Here is a 10,939-nt window from a genome sequence, read left to right as displayed (position 1 = left end):
CACAGGCATTTCCTCCATCCTGCCCCAGGTCGGTGCAACATGATGGGGCAGCCCCATGGGAAACCGCGGGGCTTACAGGCTGCCACAGGGCTCTCTGCAGGGCAATTACAGGGGAGAAAAGCTGACTGACACAATGTACCAGTTCCCCTGAATTACTGAACGACCCACAGGAACCTAAGAAAAGGGGTGGACGCTGCCGGAGGACAGCACACAACCACCCTGTACGTAAGCCCCCCACCCCCACCAGGGCTTAGCTGCCCCTTCTGTGGCAGCCCTCCAGCCCCCCGCCTGGCTCAGCCAAAAAGAAATGCTCTGTTGCATGATTTGGGAGGAAAATTCTGTTTGGGCTACTAGGAGGCGAGGCACGGTACCTCCCCCACTGCCCACCCCCCAAAAGCCCAGGATTCAATCTCTCTGGCTTCCTGCAGGGAACCACAGACAGGGAGGATGCAGCACCAGCCAAAGGGAGAGCCACCCGGATGCCCCACAACCGTTACCTCCCCCCGGGAAACAGAACGGCAACCAGAGATAAAACAGAAACTCTGGCTTCGAAAATGTAATTGACTTTGGCCACACGCCCCCAGCCCTTACATCACTCTTTCCAGAGTTCACAGCTGCCAGAAATGTTGGACTCCAACCCCCAACATCCCCAGCCGAGACAGCTAATGCCTCTGCAGATGGGATACAATTCCACAGGCTGGCACAAGTCCAGCACCCTTCCTGCTGCACAGCCCCCACTCTTGGTTCAGGCAGCCCCCTGCTTCAGAACACGCAGAGCCCCCCCACCCAATTCCAAGGAGAGAAGGGGAAGCCAACCCAGCTGGCTGGGGGCTTCTCTCTCAAGCAGGGCAGCCTCCCACCCGCACCAGGGCAAGAAGGAATTCCCCTGTGGCAAACCAGTCACACCGCCTTCTCAAGGCTGGCGCCCAAGTAGAGTCCCAAACGCCCAGATTAGAGGGCTTAAGAACACCCCAAGGGACAGGCCGGGCAAGGTTGCGGTCCAGGAAAGACCAGCTACGGCCAGGTCCAGCGGGAGCACTTTCAGAAGATGCTGCCTTCACGGGCAAGGCCATCTTCGACAAGTGTTCGTTACAAAGGCAAGATGCAGGCTCTCCACCAAAAGCTTTTGGGGACAAAGTGCCCCGTGCGTCCCCTGCCCCTCTTTGGGAAGGGCACTGTGCGATCCTTGAACGAGGTGACCCCAGCAGAGGGACGAGAAGCTCTGCCGTGCCAGCCGGGCTCCGGCCACTTCCAGCCCACAGCCACGTGGCACCGTCAATCCCCTGCCAAGGTCATAGGGAACAGAGGCCCAGCCCACCCTCTGCTCAGGGGAAACAGCTTTTGGAATCCGGGGGGGGTTGGGGGGGCCGAGTCCTGCCTCGACTCCCCTACTCTGTGACTTCCGGGGTGATGGTCAACAGCAGCACCTCATAGCCACGGTGGACCAGCAAAGTGAGGCGGGTCTGGGTCCGCACGGCCTCGTAGATGTCTTCTGCCCGCCGGGAGGCCTTCCCATTGATCTCTGTTACCACATCGCCAGCTTTCAGGCCCGCCCTGCCAGAGAAGAGAACAGCCCGGCAGAAGAGTCTTTCCGCTGGCCCCGGCCTGGGGTACAAAGAGGCCCAGCGACCCTTCCCCCCAAAAGCCCAGCACCTACTGATGAGCAGGGGAGCCCACAATGACCTTGTGGATGAGGACACCGTGTGGGACATCAGGGAAAGACGGATTCCTCCCTTTCAGCTCTGACAGGATGCTGGAGAGGAAGCAGAGGGAGGGAGAGATCATAGGGCCTGCCCGGTACAGAGGGGATCAGCAGCAGCCCCGCTGCACCAGAGGGCCCGTCCCACAGCCCCTTCCTCTCTGTGGCCAACAGCCACCTTGGCTCCTAGGCCTGAACAGGCACGCACCAGCCCCCTCCCTCAAGAGCTGGGCCTGGCCTCCTGAGCAGGCCTCCTCACCTGGCTCCCCCAAGCAAAAGAGAAAGGAGAACAACCCCCCCCGGCCCCCCAGAGCAGCATCGCCTCTTCCGCTGTGGACGGCCCAGATGTCCCCACTGTGCTGCCACCGCCACCGCCGCCGCCCCCCCCCCCCCCCGCAGCTATGGCCAAAGAAGAGGCAGAAGTCGAGGATGCCCATCTCCACCATCGGGAGGAAGCCAAGGGAAGCCAAGTTGCTCGGGTACTGCACCGAGGCCCTTGGCCGAAAACAAGCCTGGAACAGCCAGCTTTGCCAACAGAAGGCCCGCCCCACCGTCTGAAACTGGATCGACTCAAACCACAGGTCCTACCTGGGAGTCAAGGTCAGCATCATCACGCCAATGTAGCGGCGCTTGCCCTCGGAGCGACCAAACCAGGACTCTGCAACAGGAAAGGCGATGCTCTCTACAGGGGCACTGGCCTGCTCCCCCGCCCGAGCCACGACTCAAGCACCTGAAGCGCTGCTTCAGGGGCAGAAGAGCCGAGAAGAGCCAGGGAAGAGGAGCAGGGGAGCTCTGCAGCAGCCTTTGGGATGCCTGCAAGGAGGGAGGGAAGCTAAGCCGGAACACCGGTCCCCCACCTCCCCAATCGACCTCGAGAAGCAACCCCGGTCCAGCCTCTTCTTCCCAGCTGCGCTCACCCCTCTGCTTCTCCTCCTGCTCCAGGAAGGCTCGGAGCCGGTCGGAGGGAATGGCAAAAGAGATCCCAGGCGTGACCTTCATCGTGTTGACGCCGATCACTTCCCCATCCTAAGAGATGAAGGGGGGGTGTCGGGAGGGAAGGGAAGCCCTCTGGTGCAGGAGTCAGTCAGGGGCGCCCACCAAGGCAAAAGAGCCAAGAGCCCTCAACGAAGCACCCATGCATCAGCCCTTCTGGGCCTGCCCAGATGAGGGGGGTGGCGCAGAGCGCAGGATCTTTCCACCTGGGCACTCCAGCTCCCTGGGCGCGGAGGAACCAGCTCCCGGATCTCCCCAAGCCACCTCCAGGCAGAAAACTTACGAGGTTGACGAGGGGGCCCCCGGAGTTCCCAAACTGCAGAGGAGAAGATGGGGTCGGCCAAAGCAGCACCGGCTCAGGCCCGCCTCGCATACGACGCCCCGGGTAGCCCCCGCTTATTCCCCCGACCGCCTCCCGGGGGCTTACGTCGATGGCGGCGTCCGTCTGGATGTACTCCATGTCCGAGGACGCCAAGCCCAGCTCCCGGCCTCCGCGCTGGGCCGAGCTGACGATGCCCGAGGTGATGGTGTTCTGCAGGGCGAACGGGCTGCCCATGGCCACGACGAACTCCCCCTGCCGCACCTCGGAAGAGCGACCCAGGCGCAGCGTCGGCAGCGGGTGCTGCGCGCGGGGGGAGGCCTCAGCGCCGGAAAGCAGCGGCGGCGGCGGCGCCCCCGACCCCAACCCGTCCCCGCACCCGCCAGAGACGGCGCCCCTCCGCCGCGCCCGCCCGCGGTCACCTTGGGCTCGATCTTGAGCGTGGCGATGTCGGCCACCTGGTCCACCTGCCGCACCACCGCGTCGTACAGCTCCCCGCTGGCCAGGCGCACCCGCACGCGCCGCCGGTTGGCCACCACGTGGGCGTTGGTCACCACCAGCCCGTCGGCCGAGACCACGAAGCCGGACCCGTTCGAGATGGGCACCTCCCGCCCCGAGAAGGGGTGCCTGCGGCGGAGCAGAGGCGTGGCTCAGGCGCGCCGCGGCCCCGCGCCCGCGCCCGCGCCCCCCCGGGCGGGCCGCCGCCCCACCTGCCCAGGATCTCGATGTAGACCAGGGCCGGCGCCGTCTGCTCCACCACGTCCGCGATGAAGTTGTAGGTGCTGCGCGGGGAGCGCGGCGGCGGCGGGGTCGGCACGGCCGCGCGCAGGGCCCGCAGCCGCGCGGGGGGGCGCTCCCCGCCGCGACCCTCGCCGGCCGCGCCGCTCAGCAGCAGCGCCAGCGCCGCCCCCGCCACCGCCCCGCCGGCGGCCGCCCACCGCAGGGACGGGGCAGCGGAGCGCCGCTCCCCGTGCGGGCCGCCGCCGCCGCCGTCAGGCCCCCCCGCCGCCGCCGCGAGCGCGCCCCCTCGCTGCCCGGGGGCCGCCCGCAGGGCCACCCGCGCCGCCGCCGCCGCCAGCCTCGCCGCCATTCCTCGCTGGGCTGGGCCGGGCCGGGCCGCGGGGCAGGCCGGGAGAAGCAGCGCGGGCCGGGCCGGCCTGCCCCGCGGTGCCGGAAGAGGCGGGGCCGCACGGACGCGCTTCCTCCGCCCGCCTGCCAGGTGCCTAAGATGGCCGCCGTGCCCGCGGCCCGCCCGTGAAGGGAGGCGAGGCGAGGCGCCCTCCGCGCAGGCATGGAGCCGCACCCTCCCGCCGCCGCCGCCGGCCCCGAGCGCCTCTTCGACTCCCACCGGTGAGGGCGGGGCGAGTCCCCGCAGGGGGAGGCAGGGGCCCGCCCGCCGCCCGGGAATCTCCCGCCGAACTCCATGCGCCTTTCCCCGCAGGCTGCCGAGCGACGGGCCGCTGCCACTGCTGCTCGCGCTGCTGCTGTACGCGCCGGTGGGGCTGTGCCTGCTTCTGGTGCGCCTCTTCGTGGGGCTGCACGTCTTCCTGGTCAGCTGCGCGCTCCCGGACGGCGCCCCGCGCAGGTGAGCCGCACACCCCTCTGGGGGGAGGGGAGGGGGAGAGGAGAGGAGAGGAGGGGGCCGCCTTGCGCCTCCCCGCCTGCCCGCCTGCCTCCCTCCCGCCCGCAGGTTCCTGGTGCGCGCCATGTGCTCGGTGCTGGGCCTCTTCGTGTGGCAGAGCCGCCCGCGCAGCCTCCGCGCCCGCGTCTTCGTCGCCAACCACGTCACGCCCTTCGACCACAACGTCCTCAGCCTGCTGGCCTCCTGCAGCGCGGTGAGTGCGGCGAGTCCGTGGTGGGTGGCCCCCCTCCCTGCTCGCCCCCCGCCGCCCTGACCGCCCGTCTCCCCCGCAGCCCGTGCTGAACGGAGCCGTCGGCTTCATCTGCTGGTCCCGCGGGTTCCTGGAGGTCGCGGGCGCCGAGAGCCGCGCGGAGCTGCTGGAGTCGCTCAAGGGCTACTGCTCGCAGGGCAGCAACCCGCCGCTGCTGCTCTTCCCCGAGGAGGCCACCACCAACGGTCGGGTGGGGCTCCTGCGCTTCAGGTGGGCCCGGGGGCGGAGGGGTGGGGGGCCCCCGGCGGCGGCACCCGACCCCCTCCGCCCCGGCTAACCTGCCCCTTCCGTCTGCAGCTCCTGGCCCTTCTCTATCGCAGACACGGTCCAGCCGTTGGCGTTGCGGGTCTGGAGGCCCTTCGTGGCCGTGGTGAGTGCTGCTCCCGGGAGGAGGCTTTGCGCCACCTCGCTTACCCTGATCCTTGGCTTTTAACGGCTTCCTTTTTTCCTTCCCTCCCTCAAAGAGCGTGGCTGGTGCTTCCTGGGTTACCGAGCTGCTTTGGACTTTCTTTGTTCCCATCACTGTTTATCAAGTAAGGTACTAAAACTCTCTGATTTTTGGTGGGGTGTGGGCTAGAGGGCCCCTTTGGATCCAGTCTCAGATGTCCCTCAGCCCGAAGGACAGCAAGGAGTTGGTGGTGTGGTGCTGAAACTCTGGGGGCTCCTCTCTTCTCTAGGTGGCTTCCATCTGTGTGCAGACGAGCCGAGGAGACCCGGGAAGAGTTTGCCCTGCGGGTTCAAGAGGTAGGAGCAGCAGCCTGGGGTGGTGGGGATGGACACCCGGCTGGCAGGCGGTTCAGAACGTCTCAATTGTGTCTTTGCTCTTTGCAGCTTCTAGCTTTGGAGCTCGGCGTGGTGTCTACGTGTCTCACAGCCGCCGACAAGGCAGAGCATCTGAAGCGTCTCCGCCACAACCCTCCAGCTTCCCGTCCTCCCCCACGTGAGTCTCTGCATCCGCTCCAGGTGGATCATCCGGCCTTGTTAATAGCTGCTCGCTGCCTCTCTGCTTTTGGGTGAGCAGCTCCAAGCTGCCCTGACAGTTTGTGTGTTGCAGCAGCAGCAGCCGGAAGTTCTCAACGAACCTTTAATCTCACCTTGTTGGAAGAGGCAGCCAGACAGGATCTGCCAAGGATGGTACCAAGCTCAGCAGCGGCTGGGAAAGGAGTCCATGCTGCAGGGGCAGGGGGGCTGCAGGAATCAGCCTCACTCCTTCCTTTCTTTGCAGCTCTAAGCCAGCCCGCTGGGGGCCGGCCTCAAGCCTCCCGCAGCGCGGGCTCTACAGAGGATGTACGCTTGATAGGCATGGCTCAGCGTGTCCAAGAAGTCCTGCCCCACGTGCCTATGGCAGCCATCCGCAAGGACTTAGGTGAGGGATCCCTGGAAAGGGAAGAAGCAGCAGCAGCAGGAGGGTCTGCACGTGTCCTCGTGCCCTTCGGCTGAGATTGTTCCTGGGGTCTGCATAAGAGAAAGGCACGGGACGGCAGTGGGAAACCCAGGAATAGTAAGCAGCCTTTTGCAACACAGAGGGCTTCAGGCAAATTTTGTGGCACTTTGTCAAGCTCTAAAGAGGGCAGAGCGTGTCTTTCCAGGATGTACACATATCTATGATGGGGCAACGGTTGTAGGCGGAACACAGCAAGCAGGTGGCAAAGGTGCATTTGGGGGAGAGGAAGTATTTCCAGCGATAAAATAGCGTGTTTGTTTCTGCCGTTTTTCATTTGAGGTATTTCAGGAATATTGAGAAGCGTTTTCTCTGTGCGCGGGCACGTGTTCGACTGAGTTCCTTAAGTACATGTGCTTCATCCTAGGACAGAGTACAAAGCAAAGAACGTGTAGGGCATCAGCGTAGCTCAAGCGTTTGTGGGGAGGGAGGCCTTTGCTATGCGGGATTGTGTGGTTATGAGAGGGACCTTGAGTCACTGCTTGTCTTCACTAAACAGGGCTGCTCATTTTTTCCTTCCTCAGCTCAAACTAACTGCGTGGACGCCACAATTGCCAATCTTTTGGAGGGGCGAGTTCCCTTCGCACCCGAGGCAGAGACTGAAGATTTTTCGGCTGCGGCTCCATCCTTCTATGGCACTCAGTGTCCTTCCACCTCCCAAATAGCCCCGGTACTTGAAGTCAGGCCCAGAAGGCTGCGTGTGTTTTTCTGTGGGAAGCATGCATGGGCGGGTTCCTAAAGAGGCCTCTGTTTCCCTCAGGCAACGGGGAAGGTCTTTGCCAGGTCTGCGGAAGTGAGGCACCTCTCTCTCCAGGAACGAAAGCAAGCGCTCTGGGACTATGCCAGGAGGTGGTGGACCCCCTTTTTCTGTGGGCAGAGGGTTGCACGTGGAATGGGAAGCAGCCCCTCTAGGGGTGACAGAGAGTGGCACCTTGTGCTGAAAGTCTTTCTGTCTCTGTCTTCGCAGGAGATACAAGGAGAAGTACGGAATGGCCCACGCTGAGGGGGGCTGCTGACCAGTGCACGTTGTATCTTGAACTTGTGGCTCAGTTAACAATGGGTCTTTGTGGGATCGCTGCTCTCCTGGGGTGACCGTGGTGGCAATTCTCGACAAGTATTGCGTGTGCCGTCCATGGGCTGTCTCTGCAGACAAGGAGGCTGTATCTCCAGCCAAGGGGAGGCTCTCGGCCCGCCTCTATTTTCCATCACCACGCCTGGACCTAGCATTGTTAGGCCCAGGAGCCTGCACCAGTGGGGGGGGCGGGGGACTTTAAATATCAAAATAAACATGACTCTTAGTGCTCATCTACTTGGTCAGGTGCTGTTCTTTTGGTATGAGAGAGATCTGGAAAGGTCGCAATCCCTGTAAAATGTTTGGAGGCTTCTGACCGCCACAAGCATTCCCCTGCTTGGTTTTCTGCACTACCTGCATTATTGTATCAGAGGAAAGATTCTAGCCCAAACTGCTAACCTTACATCGATGATAGGTAGGCAGGACGGTTCTAGGGCTCCCACTGTGTTCTTCGTGGGCTTCTTTACGGAAAAGGTTCCTGAGAAGCGTTCTACAGTCTGAGGATCTTCCAGGCGTCTACACCAACTCTCTGAATTTTTAGGAATCACAAAACTGGCTTGGAAATTCTGAGGGTTGCTTCTGGAAGGTGTTCGATTGTTACCAAGTGCAGAGAGGGATTTTTGTATACTATTGTTAGCTGCTCTTGCATTTTGTTACCCGTCTTCTGCTGATGGTTACTATTTCCATGGGATGAGCATCTGCCTTATTGTTTAGGTGGTCTTATCTAGGCTGCCTAGTTTACTGGGCTTCACTGTGGTTGGCTGGTTTGTGGCTCTGAGTTGTGTATGCCCAGGTACAGAGTTGGAAGTTTGTAGTTGCTTTCCAGACCAGCTGCCTGCCATGGCTGTGCTTAGAGCCCTCGGGGTTGAAAGGGCTTTCTGCGTTGCTTGCCAGCAGCCAAGTGGGTTGAGGCTACTGAGAGCAGTAGTTAAGTTTGATTGCCTAGCTGCTAGTTACCAGTCCCTAACTTAACAGCTGTGTTTGCATAGCAACTTTACCTATAGATTGCTTAACCTAGACTTTGAGGGTTGTGGGGCACCTTGAACCATACTCAGCTGGACTGACTGGGGTCACACAGTGCACGAAGCTAAAATAGGGTTGAGTTGTTTGCAGTTCAGCACCATGGGGGAACCCAAACAGTGTTCTGGGCACACCTCCCAAGCAAGGCCATTTCTGGAAGGGCTTTTTTTAGCTTCCCCTCTTTGGCTATTATTGTTCATTGTGTTCCTGTCCAAGAGCTCACAAGTGCACTGTGGTTCTGTCCAAAGAACTTGCCCCATACAGTGGGGCAAAAAAGTATTTAGTCAGCCACCAATTGTGCAAGTTCTCCCACTTAAAAAGATGAGAGAGGCCTGTAATTTTCATCATAGGTATACCTCAACTATGAGAGACAAAATGGGGGGGGGAAATCCAGAAAATCACATTGTCTGATTTTTAAAGAATTTATTTGCAAATCATGGTGGAAAATAAGTATTTGGTCAATATCAAAAGTTCATCTCAATACTTTGTTATATATCCTTTGTTGGCAATGACAGAGGTCAAACGTGTTCTGTAAGTCTTCACAAGGTTTTCACACACTGTTGCTGGTATTTTGGCCCATTCCTCCATGCAGATCTCCTCTAGAGCAGTGATGTTTTGGGGCTGTCGCTGGGCAACACGGACTTTCAACTCCCTCCAAAGGTTTTCCATGGGGTTGAGATCTGGAGACTAGCTAGGCCACTCCAGGACCTTGAAATGCTTCTTACGAAGCCACTCCTTCGTTGCCTGGGCGGTGTGCTTGGGATCATTGTCATGCTGAAAGACCCAGCCACGTTTCATCTTCAATGCCCTTGCTGATGGAAGGAGGTGTTCACTCAAAATCTCACGATACATGGCCCCATTCATTTTTCCTTTACACGGATCAGTCGTCCTGGTCCCTTTGCAGAAAAACAGCCCCAAAGCACGATGTTTCCACCCCCATGCTTCACAGTAGGTATGGTGTTCTTTGGATGCAACTCAGCATTCTCTCTCCTCCAAACACGACGAATTTAGACCAAAACGTTCTACTTTGGTTTCATCTGACCATATGACATTCTCCCAATCCTCTTCTGGATCATCCAAATGCTCTCTAGCAAACTTCAGACGGGCCCGGACATGTACTGGCTTAAGCAGAGGGACACGTCTGGCACCACAGGATTTGAGTCCTGGCGGCGTAGTGTGTTACTGATGGTAGCCTTTGTTATTTTGGTCCCAGCTCTCTGCAGGTCATTCACTAGGTCCCCCCGTGTGGTTCTGGGATTTTTGCTCACCATTCTTGTGATCATTTTGACCCCACGGGGTGAGATCTTGCGTGGAGCCCCAGATCGAGGGAGATTATCAGTGGTCTTGTATGTCTTCCATTTTCTAATTATTGCTCCCACAGTCGATTTCCTCACACCAAGCTGCTTGCCTATTGCAGATTCAGTCTTCCCAGCCTGGTGCAGGTCTACAATTTTGTTTCTGGTTGACAGCTCTTTGGTCTTGGCCATAGTGGAGTTTGGAGTGTGACTGTTTGAGGTTGTGGACAGGTGTCTTTTATACTGATAACAAGGTCAAACAGGTGCCATTACCACAGGTAATGAATGGAGGACAGAGGAGCCTCTTAAAGAAGTAGTTACAGGTCTGTGAGAGCCAGACATCTTGTTTGTAGGTGACCAAATACTTATTTTCCACCATTATTTGCAAATAAATTCTTTAAAAATCAGACAATGTGATTTTCTGGATTTTTTTTCTCATTTTGTCTCTCATAGTTGAGGTATACCTATGATGAAAATTACAGGCCTCTCTCATCTTTTTAAGTGGGAGAACTTGCACAATTGGTGGCTGACTAAATACTTTTTTGCCCCACTGTATGTACGTATGTATGTATGTGTATATATGTATGTGTGTATGTATCTCTGTGTGTGTGTGTGTGTGTATCAAGATTACAGGTCTGTCATTTGCTGGGTTCTTCTTCCCGTTTTTTGGCAATAGAAACAATACTTGCTCAGCGTTCTGGGACCCCACCAGTTCTCCCAGAATTTATTACACCATATGCAGGATCTTAAAGGCAATATGGGACACAGACAGATGGTTCCACCAAACAGTCTAGGAGTACGATGATGCAAACAGCTGTGGCTTGTTTGTAAATTGCAACCATATTCTGCAAACAAGCAGGCAGAGACATCCTTTCACATGTGCACAATACGCATACCGAGAAGAAGAGCAGAGAAAAAAATAGAATAACTTTCTCCTCCGCCAGCCACAGGAGCAAAAGGGGGTTGGGAGATATCAAGATTCTTTGTGGGAGAATTTCAACCTTTCCAATGCCAGGCTGCCATGCTCTCTACTATAACAGACCATGTGCTGATTCTCACAACTTTGTACATTTAGTTCTGGCCTTGTTCCTTTTCTCCTTTTGTTGTGTTGGTTCCTTTCTCAAGGAAATAAAGATTTATTAGTTTCGGCCAGGCAACCATGATAGAGGTTTCCTTTCATTTGTTTCTGTTTATCAACTCTTAATATA

General features: G+C 58.4%; 2 protein-coding genes across 5 annotated transcripts; one reads left to right on the top strand and one right to left on the bottom strand.

The window, feature by feature from the left end:
• Window positions 1-541: 541 nt before the first annotated feature.
• On the bottom strand, window positions 542-4,174 carry HTRA2 (HtrA serine peptidase 2). Of its 4 annotated transcripts, none has more exons than XM_088128775.1 (8): window positions 4,091-4,171; window positions 3,434-3,638; window positions 3,120-3,314; window positions 2,976-3,008; window positions 2,617-2,725; window positions 2,288-2,357; window positions 1,658-1,753; window positions 542-1,554 (listed from the first exon to the last, which is right to left on the bottom strand). In XM_088128775.1, the coding sequence occupies exons 1-8, from the start codon at window positions 4,099-4,101 to the stop codon at window positions 1,389-1,391; spliced, it is 885 nt and encodes a 294-aa protein (XP_087984901.1). In that variant the 5' UTR covers window positions 4,102-4,171; the 3' UTR covers window positions 542-1,388. The 4 variants fall into 4 exon arrangements, with proteins under 4 accessions (XP_087984901.1, XP_087984898.1, XP_087984899.1 ...); XM_088128772.1 differs by having other exon boundaries at window positions 3,722-4,167; XM_088128773.1 differs by lacking the exon at window positions 2,976-3,008 and having other exon boundaries at window positions 3,722-4,169.
• Window positions 4,175-4,196: 22 nt separating this feature from the next.
• Window positions 4,197-7,649, top strand: AUP1 (AUP1 lipid droplet regulating VLDL assembly factor). The gene is given in 12 exon segments (XM_088128771.1): window positions 4,197-4,361; window positions 4,453-4,596; window positions 4,702-4,857; window positions 4,859-5,113; window positions 5,201-5,273; window positions 5,368-5,441; window positions 5,581-5,647; window positions 5,735-5,843; window positions 6,129-6,269; window positions 6,869-7,014; window positions 7,105-7,193; window positions 7,312-7,649. Coding segments are annotated over 12 exon segments (1,362 nt in total). The 5' UTR covers window positions 4,197-4,302; the 3' UTR covers window positions 7,361-7,649.
• The last annotated feature ends 3,290 nt before the right edge of the window (window positions 7,650-10,939 follow it).

The sequence above is a fragment of the Python bivittatus genome, unplaced genomic scaffold (assembly GCF_059951505.1).
Source record: "Python bivittatus isolate LINGU-HERP-01145 unplaced genomic scaffold, Pbiv_v1 ctg000740_np1212, whole genome shotgun sequence".
NCBI classification, from domain to species: Eukaryota; Metazoa; Chordata; class Lepidosauria; order Squamata; family Pythonidae; genus Python; species Python bivittatus.
This window is presented reverse-complemented; position numbering and strand designations above follow the sequence as displayed.